The 15,876-nt window shown below is 43.9% G+C and overlaps 4 protein-coding genes across 5 annotated transcripts; 3 read left to right on the top strand and 1 right to left on the bottom strand.

The window, feature by feature from the left end:
- Positions 1-45: 45 nt before the first annotated feature.
- On the top strand, positions 46-5,866 carry LOC132701826 (DNA damage-binding protein 1). Of its 2 annotated transcripts, XM_060670047.1 has the most exons (4): positions 46-1,533; positions 2,303-2,838; positions 3,109-3,298; positions 4,668-5,749. In XM_060670047.1, exons 1-4 carry the CDS (start codon positions 186-188, stop codon positions 5,741-5,743), a joined length of 3,150 nt encoding a protein of 1,049 aa, XP_060526030.1. In that variant the 5' UTR covers positions 46-185; the 3' UTR covers positions 5,744-5,749. The 2 variants fall into 2 exon arrangements, with proteins under 2 accessions (XP_060526030.1, XP_060526029.1); XM_060670046.1 differs by having other exon boundaries at positions 2,303-3,298; positions 4,668-5,866.
- A 311-nt stretch (positions 5,867-6,177) lies between these two features.
- On the bottom strand, positions 6,178-8,484 carry LOC132701828 (exocyst complex component 3). Its single transcript, XM_060670048.1, has one exon. The coding sequence runs from the start codon at positions 8,314-8,316 to the stop codon at positions 6,190-6,192; it is 2,127 nt and encodes a 708-aa protein (XP_060526031.1). The 5' UTR covers positions 8,317-8,484; the 3' UTR covers positions 6,178-6,189.
- An 83-nt stretch (positions 8,485-8,567) lies between these two features.
- On the top strand, positions 8,568-12,080 carry LOC132702427 (programmed cell death 6-interacting protein). Its single transcript, XM_060671020.1, has 2 exons — positions 8,568-9,449; positions 10,171-12,080. The coding sequence occupies exons 1-2, from the start codon at positions 8,723-8,725 to the stop codon at positions 11,913-11,915; spliced, it is 2,472 nt and encodes an 823-aa protein (XP_060527003.1). The 5' UTR covers positions 8,568-8,722; the 3' UTR covers positions 11,916-12,080.
- Positions 12,081-13,854: 1,774 nt separating this feature from the next.
- On the top strand, positions 13,855-15,846 carry LOC132702007 (uncharacterized). Its single transcript, XM_060670400.1, has 3 exons — positions 13,855-14,086; positions 14,144-15,077; positions 15,311-15,846. Exons 1-2 carry the CDS (start codon positions 14,006-14,008, stop codon positions 14,840-14,842), a joined length of 780 nt encoding a protein of 259 aa, XP_060526383.1. The 5' UTR covers positions 13,855-14,005; the 3' UTR covers positions 14,843-15,077; positions 15,311-15,846.
- Positions 15,847-15,876: the final 30 nt, after the last annotated feature.

Here is a 15,876-nt window from a genome sequence, read left to right as displayed (position 1 = left end):
CATTAAAAAAATTAAAATTCAAATTGATATTCGCCATTTTGTTCTGTGGTTCGCTTCGCTAGTCTTTGATTCCGTGTCGATTGGATGTTTTATGTTTTCGTTAGTTGAAAAAAAAATTGAGGGGCAGACTTGATGGTTTTAAATGTTGCTTTCGATAGCGTTTTAAATTAACAATAAAATCGAAAATGGCCTACCACTACGTCGTGACGGCACACAAGCCGACGGCGGTGACGGCATGCGTTACCGGCAATTTCACCTCTTCCACGGATTTAAATTTGATCGTTGCGAAAAACAATCGTCTGGATATCCATCTCGTTACGCCCGAAGGTCTGCGGGCCATCAAAGAAATCGGACTCTACGGTAAGGTAGCAGTCATGAAATTGTTCCGGCCCCAGCACGAGAAGAAGGACCTGTTGTTTATCGTGACCTATCGCTACAACGCGATGATTTTAGAATGCGTCAGCGACGGGGACAATTTAGATATAATAACGAAAGCGCACGGCAACGTTTCGGATCGAATAGGAAAGCCTTCGGAAACCGGAATACTTGCAGTTATCGACCCCAAAGCGAGACTGATCGGGCTCAGATTATATGATGGTTTATTTAAAGTGATCCCTTTGGAGAAGGACAATTATGAACTCAAGGCGACCAATGTGCGGATGGACGAGCTCCAAGTGTATGACGTCGAGTTCCTGCACGGTTGCGTGAACCCGACTCTTATACTGATTCACCAGGACGTCAATGGGCGCCATGTCAAAACCCACGAAATATCATTAAGGGAGAAAGAGTTTGTTAAAACTCCCTGGCGTCAGGACAATGTCGAATCTGAAGCTTCCATTATTATCCCCGTACCTTCTCCACTCGGGGGCGCTATCATTATCGGACAGGAGAATATTTTGTACCACGACGGCATAACCTCTGTGGCTGTGGCACCAGCTGTTATCAAGCAAAGCACCATTACATGTTATGCGAGAGTAGACCCCAGTGGGCTCAGGTACTTGCTGGGGGACATGGCGGGCCACTTGTTCATGTTGTTTATCGAAACGGAAAGTCGCGGGGGCGACGGACAGGAAATCGTCAAAGATTTGAAAGTGGAAATGTTGGGCGAGATTGCGATCCCCGAATGCATAACGTACCTCGACAACGGGGTGCTTTTCATTGGGTCAAAACTGGGCGATTCTCAGCTGATCAAGTTAAATACCAAAGCAGACGAGAACGGTTCTTACGTGACTTTAATGGAGACATTTACCAATCTGGCACCGATTTTGGACATGTGCATAGTGGATCTTGAGAGACAGGGCCAGGGGCAGTTGGTTACATGTTCAGGCGCGTTTAAAGAAGGGTCATTGAGGATCATACGAAACGGGATCGGAATTCAAGAGCAGGCGTCCATTGATCTAACTGGTATCAAGGGCATGTGGGCCCTGCAAGCTTCGGGCGGCAAGTTGGACGACACTTTGGTGCTGTCTTTTGTGGGTCAGACTCGTATACTCAGCCTGAATGGAGAAGAAGTGGAGGAGACTGACATAGCAGGTATCGTCACTGTGCGATAATGTTTTCTCCGAAAATTGGGGAACAAAAATGGCACTTGCCATTATTGGATTCAACATTAGCAGAAATCCAACTAGAGGGTGGGTCAAAAAGTAGATGTCATACCAAGATCATTTTTTTTTTTTAAATGAAACACCATTCTTTAAACTCGATTCTCGAATCCTGTGTCATGTTTCACGTATAATTCACGTAGCATATCCCATACCTATCTCTTAAAAAAAAAAACAAAGTTGAAGTTGCTTGCTTCAAATAATGATGTTAGCTACCGAACAAAGAAAACTATCTGAACAAACAAATGTTTGGCAGGGACTTTGAATTATAAAATGATTTGAACTTATTTTTTTTATTAATGTCTTTTTTTTATTAATGTCTTACGGGAGCCCGATATGAAATAAGGAAAATTAGATTAGCATATTGTCAAGAAGCTAATGGTGGACATTTTCAACATCTAATAAACTAATTTCTTGACATTGACATTCTTTAGTCTATAAAAAGTAAGAGATAGGAATAGGGCATGCTACATGAATTATGTGACAGAATTAGAAAATGGATTTAAATATCGACATATATTTTTGAGCACCCTGTATATTTTGGTTACTGCAAAAAATGCGTCAGAAAAAAATAACATGACATAACAAAAACCATATTTTTAGGTATATAATTTTGTCGGGATATGTGTCGAGCTTTTCCCCATTTTTCCTAAGTTTCTGCATGGTGCAACTACCCACTGTAAAAAGAAAGCTATTTCCAGGCTTCGCGTCCGATCAGCAGACGTTCTTCTGCGGCAACGTTGCTCACGAACAACTGATCCAGGTCACTCCCGTGTCCGCCCGTCTCGTCTCGATCCAGAACAAGACCCTGCTGGCCGAGTGGAAACCGCCCACCGAGAAAAACATCATCGTGGTGGCCTGCAACAAGAGCCAGCTAGTCGTGTCGACGGGCAACACCCTATACTACCTGGAGATCCACGAGAACGAGCTGATTCTTAAGAGCAACGCGACCCTCGACGTGGAGGTGTCCTGCCTGGACGTCAGTCCGTTGGACGAAAACGCCTCGTCGTCGGACATCGTGGCCGTCGGCCTCTGGACCGACATATCGGCCAGGATACTGCGCTTGCCGGACTTGTCCGAGGCGACCAAAGAGTCGCTGGGCGGCGACATTATGCCCAGATCGATATTAATGGCGAACTTCGAAGGACACGATTACCTACTATGCGCCCTCGGCGACGGCTCCATGTACTACTTCTCGTTGAACAAGGATTCCGGAAAGCTGCTCGACAAGAAGAAGGTGACGCTGGGCACGCAACCGACCATACTGCGCACGTTCCGCTCGCTGAGCACCACAAACGTGTTCGCGTGCTCCGATAGGCCTACAGTAATTTACTCGTCCAATCATAAGCTGGTGTTTTCGAACGTGAACATGCGCGAGGTCAATCAGATGTGCTCGTTGAACGCGGAAGCGTATCCCGACAGTCTGGCGTTGGCGACCGCCAATTCCGTCACTATCGGGACGATCGACGAGATCCAGAAACTCCACATCAGGACGATTCCGTTGCAGGAATCGCCCAGGCGGATCGCCTACCAGGAACAGACCCAGGTGTTCGGCGTCATCACGTCGAGGATCGATATCCAGGACGCGACGGGATTGAACCCGGCCAGGCCGAGCGCGTCGACGATGACGCAAGCCGTCACTGTGTCCAGCAGCGTCGCTTCGCTGGCCAAGTCGGGCGGCAGTAACGCGAACGCGGGTAAGTTGTCTTGGGATTTTACAGCCGAGTATTTTATTTATTTATTTATCACGGGGCCTACCGCTCAATATAAAATATGATTCGCATAAAGAAAATAGTAAAAAACAAGATAAAATAAAACAGAATGAGATAGATAGATAAACACCCAACCCTAGTATGGCAAACATTGGTTTTCCAAAATATTAATTTTAATATAGGAGTCGACACGAGAGTAACAACACATATCTCAGTACCCAAATAATTAAATCTCGGGTTTCTTGGTCGGGTGTTCCCCAAGACTCGCTACTTAATCCTCCGCGACTCATTTATGTGTAACTGATGTTATATAGGGGGGATAACTGAAAGTTGTCTGTTGCACTAATGTCACGTAATTTGAATAGAAGATTTGAGTTAAGTTCCAAAACAGAACGAGTAAATGGCGGAAACGAAAGAACGCTGTACCACCAAGTGTACTGTTTCAGATGCTCTTTAACACATATTTGAATGACCATCCTATAGGGGAAGTCAACTTTGACCCAACCCGAGCAAAACTCAAGTATGTCTATTCCACGTGAAAAACAGAGAGGTTAGAAAGGCACTAAACACGGTTTAGGATAGAGTCCGAATGGACAACTGCTCTCCCCTATCTGGGCATTATGAAATGGAATACTCAATAAGCTAATATCTGCAAAGGTGGGTGCTAAGTCAAATGTCCTACGTAACACAGGCACTCGTCACCTCTTTTTCTGTGACTGAGTATGTACAGTTTGGAGAAGATTTGTTCATACAAAGAAAATAAACACAGTTCTTAATGATTCAGCTCCAAATAACGGGACAAACATCAGAGGCCCGACGTGTTCCTAGACGATTAAAATCTAGGCAGTTTCATAATGGTATCTTGACAATCAGCTGAGTCCATAGAATCACTCTGAAAGCAGAGATATCCGAACTAACTCAATCAAGAAGTTCTTGCCCCGAGATGGACAACATTGGAGAACTCTAAACTGACTGCGCACTAGCATGGGTCAATCCAAACAACTAATGAGCAGATAGGGTTATACGGATATAGATGAAGGTAAATGCAAAGAGGTACAAACAGTGGAACGTTCTTTTGAGATGTCCTTTGTTGATATGACTGCAGAATGCTCCCAAGAAGCTCTTATCAGAAATAATGAGACCGCTTTTTTATTCTGGATGAGCGATATATAAAATTTTTCATGTGTTTAGTTTTAATTTGTTGCAAAATGTCTCTATTGACATGTTTTTATATATCCGTATACACTTTTACAGGTACTAATTTAAAGTTTTAATAGTGTGTAATTCATTAACGTGTAGTTGATATACATATACCAAAAGTGGTTCTTTATGGCGTAAGAATTTCCTCATTTAGGTACGGCCGGCGGAGCGGTACCAGAATACGGCCAGGAGGTGGAGGTATACAATTTACTCGTCATCGATCAAAACACGTTCGAAGTGTTGGCCGCGCACCAATTCATGCAGCAGGAGTATGCGATGTCGCTGATATCGTGCCAGTTGGGTAGCGATTCCAATACTTATTTCGTCGTCGGTACCGCCGCGGTCAACCCTGAGGAGTCCGAGCCGAAACAGGGCCGCATCCTAGTCTTCCAATGGAACGACAACAAGCTAAGCCAAATTTCCGAAAAGGAGATCAAGGGCGCGTGCTATTCGCTCTCGGAGTTCGGCGGCAAGCTGCTCGCAAGCATCAACAGCACCGTCAGACTGTTCGAGTGGACCAGTGAACAAGAACTGAGACTCGAGTGTTCCCATTTCAACAACATCGTATCGTTGTACCTGAAGACGAAGGGCGACTTCATCCTGGTCGGTGACCTGATGCGCAGCATGACCCTCTTGCAGTACAAAACGATGGAGGGCAGTTTCGAGGAAATCGCGCGCGACTTCAACCCCAATTGGATGACCGCAGTGGAGTTTCTCGACGACGATGTGTTCTTGGGGGCGGAGAACTGTTTCAACATGTTTGTGTGTCAGAAGGATAGCGCCGCCGCGACCGACGAGGAACGGTCGCAGATGATGGAGGTGGGGCACATCCACATCGGCGACATGATCAACGTCTTTCGGCACGGCTCCTTGGTCATGCAGAATATCGGCGAAACGTCTACGCCGACGAGGGGCTGCGTACTTTTCGGTACAGTGGGAGGGGCCATCGGGTTGGTCACACAAATCGCGCCGGAATTTTATGAATTCCTCATCGAGCTTCAGAAAGAACTGTCCATAACGATCAAGTCGGTGGGTCGGATCGAGCACTCGTTCTGGAGGGCGTTCCACACAGATATCAAGACTGAGAACAGCGAGGGTTTCGTGGACGGCGACCTCATCGAAAGTTTCCTCGACTTGTCGCCGGACAAGATGAAAGAGGTGGCCGACAATTCGCAAGTGACCGTCGAACACCTAGTCAAAACTGTCGAGGATTTAACGAGGATACATTAGGCTCGTAAGTTGGCCGCAAGATGTTTTTTTTTTGTAAACTTGCGTTTGTTTGGATGTAAGTCGTTGTACATAATACTAACCGTAATAAATAGTGAATACACACGAAAGTGTTTTGGTTAGTTAGTTTAATATAAAAAAAAAACAACCTAATAAATTTGTAATGTTACTATACGAAAAAAATATATATATTTTCGTATATGAATTTTCAAAGTAATTTAGTGGCTCATTAATTTTGCTGGCCACTGTTTACGTCCACCTATTCCATTCTGGAAATAGCAACGAGTAGAAAAACGTCCCCCTATTTTGTGCCTATGACGAAAATACACCCCAAACGACTTAAATTTATCTTTGAGCCCACTAGAAACAGTTCCTTTCAACATAGCGTTAATGAAATACATATATCTACTTATATACATACTAGAAAAACACGTAAACGAGCTATACATTTAAAAATTAATGTTTATGTTGACCAGTTTCGGAAAAACTAGTGTCTTAAACACGCTGCTGCGATGCGACACCTTCGGCCGATCGACGTGGGCCACTTTGTCCTTGATATCCGATCTTGACAGGTCGCCACGCAAACTAAGAAGCCTCATCAAATGATCTTCGGAAATATCAGGGTACTTTTCGACGACCCTGTGCAATTCAAACGACAACATGTCGTCGTCGCTCCTCAACACCTCCGCTAGCATCACGATCGGTTCGAAAGGGTCCTCGTCCTCCAGATTTCTTCCCAAGTCGTTAAAAAGGGTGCTTAGTCGGTCGACTTCCTTCACGACTTTCGCGGCCGCTTGGCTACATTCTTCGTAAGTTTTGAACGAGACTCTCTTGGAAAGCATGGCGGTTAGGTAGCGTTTCGCGACAATGCTCCTCGTCTGTGTCGCGATAAAATTGTAGTTGGCCTCGGTCAGGCGGCTGTAATCCTGAAAATAGTCCTCCAATGTCGCGTAGATGGTGTCGACGGTATCGAACCCGGCGATCCATTGGGAGTTGAACAGTTTGGCGAAATGCTGGTCCAAATCGACGAGCAGCTCCTCGAGCAAAAAGTTCCCGGCCTCATTGCGCAGCTGAACGAACGTGCCCCGTAATCTCTTGAAACTCTCGCCGACATTGTGATGGGAATACAAATTGGAGTACTGTTTTTCCAGCTGGGTACCGAGGTCGACAAATTGCAGGCACTGATTAATGATCAGGATCATGTACTGTGTGAAGTGTGGCACCATCTTCCTATCCTCAAAGTATTTGTTCTTAAACTGTATGACGGCGTCCCTGAACGAATCCCGGAACTTGATGACCTGCGCGACGCTCAGCATGAGCACCTTCGCGGTCATGTCTTCCGTTATGGTCTTGGCCACGTCCAAATTCTGGTTGATCATTTCAAATATTATAATCGGGGCGGACGTTCTCGAATACATGTCGGAATCAGGCGCCGTCTCGGACCTCCACTCCTCCTTCTCCGACTTGAGTGTGTTCTGCATCCATTCCGTGTAATTGTTTTCAATGTTCTTTAAATAGTTTGTCTCGAGAGTGTTCACAACCTCCTGAGGCAGTACCGGGCCCAATTTGACGGTGTGCTCTACCAAGTCCGGGTGTCCTAGCAAATCTTTGGAATGGTATGCAGTGAGTACCCACGAAAGCAGCGACACGTACTCGTTGCCCTCCAAACCGTTTTGTATAATTTCCTGAAGATGGTTGGTGAGGCATCGGTGGAACATGTAAAGATAACGGTCGAGGATATTGTAGTCTGGCGGGAAACAGGGGACGCATAATGTTTTCACCACCCTGAGGTCTTCCAAAATCAGGAGCCTAATCAGCTCAAGGTACTTGATGAGCCAGCCCTTATTGTCCTCCCTTTCCTCAATCTGCATGCCCTCGATTTTCGACGCGACCGATTTCTCCAAAATATCAAAAGCCATTTTCTCCCAGCGTTTGGGTCTCCCGGGCGGCAGGAACCCTGTCTGTTTCTCCTGCCTCAGGGCGATCTCGTCCGCTTTTTCCTCTCTTTTTATAATTCGCAACACCGTGACGATAACCGCCGGCTCTTTCCTTACCGTGTTCAACGTCCGCGACAGGATAAAGCGTAACTGTTTCTCCAAAAGGACAGACAACGTTTCGACGTCCGCAAAATATGCCTTCAGCAGCGACTTGTCGTGCGGCGACTGATTGGGAAGCTTGTGCAGTTCAAACAAGAGGTCGTCCCGCGAATTTTCCAGATCCCTGAGGCACTGGTGCGCGTGCAGTAATTTGCCTTCGTTTATCCATTGTTTTGTCCGTTCTACGCTCTCTGGGACCGTGAAAATATGTTTCAGATTCTCGCGAGCGGTCACATACTGAGAATGCCTCATGTTCTCTTCACGTACTTCATTAAGCGCGCTGCACAGTTGGGGCACCTCAGCGAACATACCGTACATTTTTTTGACGCTCAAGTTGATGTCCATTACGTGTTCCAAGCTCTGATGTAATTGGGAAATTCCGGATTTGACGCCGTCCAAGTGTTGCTGCATTGTCGACTTCAGGAGGGCCTCCACATTCGCTCGGGCTTTCATATTGGCCCTCGCTTCGGTCGATGCCATCTCCTTCTGCTTAATTCAGCGAGCGATTTTTCTTTCGGGCTATTGAGCTGATGATATCGTTTGATTAGTTTCAAACGAAAAGAAAAAGAAATTTTAATCCAAAAAACGAGAATATTTATTTTTTAAAGGAATACTCAAACTACCAGGAATAAAAACACACATAGCATAACCACAGTATATACCGGTAGCAGAATGGGCGGTTTTGATTAGTGTCCCTATCTCTACCGGCAGTTCATGTTCATTCGCCTCATGATAAACCGCATAACCGCGGTAATTACCGGCAGTACCACTTTAGTCGCCCACAGTTGGTTGTGACTAATTGTCAAAAAATAGAATCTAAATTGAGTTTTAATTTGCATTCAGACGATCGTTTTGCATTGTTTTGTGAAATTTTTAAGTGTTACAAATGTCGGAGTTAATATCCTTGCCGTTAAAAAAACCAAGCGACGTAGATATCGTCACTCCTTTGAAAAATCTAATCCAGTCCCGGTACAGCACCGCAGATAAACCCGAAGACTGCACGGAAGCCGTTAACGAATTCTCCAAGCTAAGAAATAACGCTATCTGGAAAGCGTTTGAGAAATATGAGAGTTCCCTGGAAATTATCTACAATTACTATGATCAGCTTGTAGCTCTAGAATCGAAAATCCCAGTCCAAGAGCTGCAGGTGCCATTCAAATGGAAAGACGCCTTTGACAAGGGTAATATTTTCGGGTCTCGTATGAGTTTGACCATACCGTCCCTAAGCTATGAAAAAGTATGTGTACTCTTTAACATAGCGGCGCTGCAAAGCGCAGTGGCAGCATCCCAAAGTGTGGAAAGTGATGATGGTTTGAAACTGGCAGCAAAACTACTGCAGCAAGCCGCCGGAATTTTTGCCCACCTAAAATCAACGGTCATGCTCTCAATTCAGCAAGATCCCACGCCTGATTTAAACCCGGACACCTTGGGTGCTTTATCTCAGCTCATGTTGGCTCAAGCCCAGGAAATATTCGTGCACAAAGTGATACACGATAACATGAAAGATTCCATAGTTGCGGAATTAGCGGCACAAGCCGAAGATTTATATGCGGAATGTCTGAAAACTTTCCAAAGGGACAACCTGAGGAACATTTGGGAGAAAGAATGGATTGGTATTTATTCCTTTGATTATTTATTGCAGTGCCCCTCAACATAAACATATTTCATTTATTTATAGCTATGATTTTTTTGTGAATTTCTTGTTCTACATGTTCCTTAAGAGTTACGTAAACTCTGTATGAAATAAGTTTCGAAGCATTGCAGAATAATACTATAACCCTCACAACGCCAAGTGCTGGTAATCATCAATATTTATAATCCAATGTTCTTTGGAGTGACAGTTTCAAATCTTTAATTCTAACGTATATTTTTATTTCATTATATTTATCAATCCAATACTGCGGTTTGCAAATTTGTTTACATCGCTATATTTTGTCGATAATGTTTGCGTTAAAAACACGGAAAGAAAATGCATTTAATTTTTTGCACCGCAATTACTTTAAACGGTAGGAGATTTTCGTGCGCCGTATTGTCAATTTTTTCATTTTCCATTCGCATTTTTCTTAAAACTCCGTTTTTTGGCCTATTTGGCACACACAACACAACATTTTTGTTAAGTTAGTATTTGTTTCGTCTATATAGCCATTAGAGAATATTATGATGTTATGATATTTTCGTAGAGGTGACTGCCTGTCAGCGGCCATGCTTGTTGAATGTAGCGTGGTCATTGGTTAAAAGCGAGATTTTAATGTGGCGCACGTGCATGTTAAATGGACCTTCTCTCTATACCTCTAGGAACGTCAATTTGTGTTAAAACTAGATTCTCCTCGTCAGGTATCATCGCGGGCAAGCAGGCCGTGTTTAACGGGATAGCGGAGCTGTACCAGAGTTTAGTGTGCAGGGACAAGAAATCGGTCGGGGAGGAGATCGCGCGGCTCCGCAAATCGGTCGACCTGTTCAGGGCCGCCCAGTCCAGGTCGGGCCGCGCTTTATTCCAAGAGCTGGCGGACAAGGCCGACAGGAATCTAACGGAAGCGCAGAAAGACAACGATTTCATCTACCACGAACGCATACCCGACCAGAAATCGCTTGAGCCCGTGAGCAAACGGGCCCTGGCCAAAGTGACTCAGATCCAACACCCGATGTCTCAGACGTTCAGGGATCTGTTCACGGAACTCGTCCCCGTCGCGGTACATCAGGCACTCGCATCGTACGACCTGCGCAAGACCGAAATCGTCAACACGGAAATAACGAAATTGCGGGAGGCCTCGCAAACGCTAAACTCGGTGCTGGCCGGTCTGAACTTGCCGGCGGCCATCGAAGTGACGGACGCGAGTACCGGCCTTCCTCCTTCGATCCTGGAGAAGGCGCACGCGGTGAGCAGCCTCGGAGGCATAACGGAACTCTCGCGCATGGTCGAAGAGCTTCCCGATCTGCTGAAACGTAACCAGGACATTTTGGACGAAACCGACCGCATGCTTAACGAGGAAAAGGCGGCGGACGACGCGCTCCGGCAACAATTCAAGGAGAAATGGACGAGGACGCCGTCGGACAAGCTGACGGAAATGTTTCGATCGAACGCCGCCAAGTACCGGCAGATCATAAACAACGCGATCGAGGCGGACAAATCGATCAGGAACAAGTTTGATTCGCACCGCGCCATGATCGAACTGCTCAGCAAGCAGCCGGAAGAGATAGAGGCGTCGATACCTAGCGGCGGTAACGCCAACGTGCAAAGCTGCAGCGCGGTGGCGACGCTGCGGAGTTTAATGGAAGAAGTGGAAACCGTGAAAGCGGAAAGGGAAGCGATCGAGTCGGAACTCAAGAGCGCCACCACAGACATGAAGAGTCAATTCATGCAGGCGCTGGCCAAGGACGGGGCCGTAAACGAGCCGGCCCTGTCGTTCCAAACCCTGGGTCAAATCTACGGACCGTTGCAGAAGCAAGTGGCGGAGAGTATGGGGAAACAAACGGGACTGGTGGAGAGGATTAAAAACGCCCACGCGGAATTCGTTAGGGAGAGGGGTTCGACGACCGGGGGCAGGGAAGCGATGATGTGTCAGTTGGCAGCCGCGCACGACGTGTTCAGAGACTTGCAGAATAACCTGAAGGAAGGCACCAAGTTCTACAACGATCTGACGCAGCTGTTGGTGACGTTCCAGAACAAGGTGTCGGACTTTACGTTCGCCCGGAAAACAGAGAAGGAAGAACTGCTCAAAGATCTGACGCAGGAGAGCAGCAGAGCGGCGCCGGCACCGCCCCCGTCGACTCCTAGTTACCACGTGAAAAGCGACGACGCCCCGTCGGGTCCCGCCCCTGGTGCGCCGAACCTGCCATATCCAGTGTATGTTCAGGGGATGCCTGTGCCGTACGGGGCGACGAGCAACACGCCCTATCCGTCGTATGTACCGCCCCCGATGCCGCAAGGTTACAACCCGTACGGCACTTTGCCATATCCCGGGAGTTACAATTATCCGGGCGGATTTCCTCAGGGACAACCGGGACAGTGTCCGCCGGGCACTTATCCGCCGGGTACTTACCCCCCGGGTACTTATCCCGGCTATCAGCATACCTGGTAGAGCTGTAGCTGTAATTATATATTAATTTGTCTTTTTATATTACAATTATTATATTTAAACCATGGCCTTACCTTTATTTTGGGGCAGTATAGTGATAAAATGTTATATCAATATGTATTATTTGTACTAAAAGTAATTGTTGAGCAATAAAACTTTAATACGCGAGATTATATCCACCTGACAAGTCCTTAATGTTTACAGTTACAACATATAGATCACACGTGCCATACTTATTAATTGTTCTTTAAAAACACTTTATTAGGCAGTCGCAAAAATGGATAGATTAGTTCACTTGGAAGGCCCTGTTTCATTTTAAGATTGATATTGTAATTTTAAACACCAAGAACTACTTGGCCAGAGTCCGAGTCTCTCTCCTAATTTCAAATAATTTGGAGTCATTGTTATTTTCCTTTAGTTTTAAGTCCTGGATTTGAACAGACTTCATCAGATTCGGCAGTGAATAAGGGCAACAAGATTGCTTTCGAAAAATCGTAGCAACTAGCGCGATGCAGCTTTTTTTTTTTTAAAGAAAGCTTCGCAGTTTCTTGTGGTAACGGGACGCATTGTTTTTCTATCGTGCTCTTGCGGACCATTATGGAACTTTCGCAAAATTGATGTAATTTTATTGTGCATACACCCTGTATAAAGTGTCTTTCCGGTCTAGCCGAACTTCAAAGTTACAGCAAACTTTGTTAAATATTCAAATTTGTACAAATAATAGCGTTGTCGAATGATATTGTTTCAAATATCTTGCGCGCCCTGTATAATTGACGAAACCTGAAACTCTCTCTCGACATAGTTTACGATACTGTTCAAATGAAATTATCGCATCTTTGGCAGTTTTGCATCTATCTCAATTAATTTACCCACAAAAACGAAAATTTTTCGAATGTTAGATTTTTTGCCCAGAAACGACACACCCTATATATAATTCAAATAATATTCGACATAGAGGTTATAGCCCGGGATCTCCCACAAAATAATTCTTTTCTGGAACCAAGCAGTACGCCGTGGTAGTGAATGACGTCATCGGGTCTAGATTGAGTGCGAGACATAGCTATTTTCATCTGGATTTTTTTCAAATATCTCTAGCAGCGTATGTGATAGAGGAAAACCGTAAATGCGAAAATTGTAGCTCTTGATGTGGCCTATCGCACTCTTCAAACCAATTATCCATATTTTTTTATGAATTTTGATTTATGGCAAATAATTTAATCTGGAAAAGAACAATGTTTGCAGTCTTTAGACATTATAGTACTGTAATTTGCTCCGCCATCCTATTCAAAGTGTCAAACTAGAAAGAATCTGTTTTAATATTAATAAGTATCATGCTAACACATACTTCTTTTAAACTAGAATAACTAGTATAATATCAACCTTATCAACATCTAAAAGTATAATACGATTGCCTATAACCATTTTATACCCCTCCATAATAGGTACAGGCAAAAAATTTAAGTACAAAGGGAAAATGTTAATATTTTCGATAACAAATTATACACCGAATAAAAGCCCAATGCAACTTACAACACGCGAAACCAAGAAAATAAAGCATTACTAAACTGGAAATTTGAAAACAACCATTACAAATTCGTACTGAAAGCTTTGCCAGAAGGTTCTTCTGTGCTTCTAGAAATTTCTGGCTTAATCGATACTTCAACAAAATAATAAAAATTACTATTCTCTTTTTGAAACGAACTATTTTAACTTTCTTCCGAAAGTTAAAATAGTTCGTTTTTCCTAGTCTAAACAATTCAAGAAAATTCTATGACAAAATAGATTAATCTAACCACAGCAGGTATTCTTTGGGAATAATCTGGGAACTGGTAGAAATCCAAAATACATACGCCCCTCTCTGTCGCGCTTTCTAATTTGTGTGTGTAAGTTCGTATTCGTCGTCCTTGTTCAGTTCTAACTGTGTGGAAGTTTTTAACTAACCAGTTGTTTATCTACGAACGTGTTGACAGTTTTCATTACAGTGGAATAAAAGAGTACGGACGAAGTATTATTTACGCATTTGTGCCTAAGAGGTTTTAACAGTTTGTTGCTTTACGTTAGTTAAACGTTGCTTGAATATACATAACAGTAACATGGTTTCGAACGCGAAGAGGTCGCGATACACATCGGACACCACGTCCGATGAAGACATGGACTATCATCCGGGGACGGAAGTAAGTTCCATAAGGTACAAGAATTCGATCGGGAACTTATCGTCGAATGATTTACAGAACAAGCCCGCGAGAAAACCGACCAGGACACCAAAATGTTTCTCTAAGAACGCCCTCATGGCCAGAGAAAACAGGCTCAAGAAAAAAATGTACATCACCAATTTGGAAGATCAGGTGTCATCGCTGAATCTCGAAAACAAAAAGCTCTCCGCATTGGTCGACAACCAAAGTCAAATTATCAGCGATCTTAGACGCGAAGTCAGATATTTAAAAAGTGTCATCAGCAACAGCGATGGCTTGGGAAACTTGATTAGGAACATAAATACCAATACGGGGATGGCCGTTACGACATCTTTGGACAAAAGGTTGGGTTTGAGTGCGCAACACCCCCAGCAGGTACCGAGAAAAAATGCACATCCCTGGGAAGAGCCTGATCAAAAGTACCCTGATATACCAACACCCGAGTCTTTGAATTCCTATTATTCAAGTCCAGACTTTGAAGACACTTTTTTAAATGACATCGATCTTTCTTTGGACATGAACGACAATGATCTGTTGGACATGATTGATGAAAGGACTTTAGAAACACCTTTGGTGCCCACTGGAGACCACTCTTACACCAATTTGATAAAAAATGAATCTACCTCCGAAACTCCCGAGCCAGTGGGAGTGTGTTTGCATGTGTCGAACAACAAGGTGTCTCTTGAGTTCTGCCCCAGTTGCAGTCAGAGTGCCACCCAGGCGTGGAAACAAACCTGAAACTTCTCTATTCAAAAAGGGAAGGTTGAAAGTCTGCGTGAAGCCGCCACTATCTTTAATTATTAGCTTTTAAATATATACATGATAGTGTTTTTACTTTCCTTACACTCGGAAAGCACTTTATGTACACGAGATATTTTTAGGAAGGAAGCGAAGTGGAAACATTATAAAGAAATGTATTAATAATGTTCTAATAGGATGTGATCCTTCCTGAATGCATCTTTCTTAATCAAAGGTGCAGTATTTTTTTTATTTCCCCATTGTTTGCTTCCGAGTTTTTGCTGGATTTATTTGTCTCGTTTTAGAAATAAAATAAACCCTACTTTGTCAGTTGCTAAAAAAAAATGCTTTTTTAATTAGTTAAATATTTTGCAAAAGTACCAAATAATTAAGGTCTTTTTTTTATCGGAAGCAAACCATTTTCCAGGTCGAATTTCCCGTTTTATTACTTATTGTGTTTGGTTTCAGTAACTGCTAAGGCTGTGTGCGATGTGATGAATTGGGGACTGATTGCTATATAGTAAATAAATAGACCTGGGACTGAGAGTAGAGTATAACAAAATTGTATCGTTCCGAGTTTTCTTTTTTGAAGTATACTAATAATTCCATTTTAGATTTTATTTGTGAATCGTGTTGGATTTTCTTTTAACCCTTAAATTTTTAAGTTTCAGCGTTCGGCAGTTACAAGACGCAAGTTTCACGGGAGTCGGCTTTAATTTTAAATATAGCAGCGCTGTGTAAGGAAAGACGAATATATGTGCGCTTGATGATTATTGAGCACATTATGTTTAATTACCATCGATATTATATGGATGTAATCGAGTGCAGTGGCCACCATCTTTATTACGCAATTCACTGCCCCCTTTATTTTTTTTTGTAATTTTAAATTCCATCCATTACCCCCCCACCCCGGCGTATTATCGCAAATCACCACTGCTCTTGAAATTTAGCGAATAATTATGATTATACAAAGTATAAGGACATTAAACTCTAATGTTTAAGTTTATTGGGCTTTTATTTCCACCTTTGGGTTT

This window comes from Cylas formicarius, unplaced genomic scaffold, assembly GCF_029955315.1.
Source record: "Cylas formicarius isolate icCylForm1 unplaced genomic scaffold, icCylForm1.1 PGA_scaffold_5__7_contigs__length_24384050, whole genome shotgun sequence".
Classification (NCBI taxonomy): domain Eukaryota; kingdom Metazoa; phylum Arthropoda; class Insecta; order Coleoptera; family Brentidae; genus Cylas; species Cylas formicarius.
Note: the sequence above shows the minus strand (reverse complement) of the source record. Positions and strands in the feature narration are given on the sequence as shown.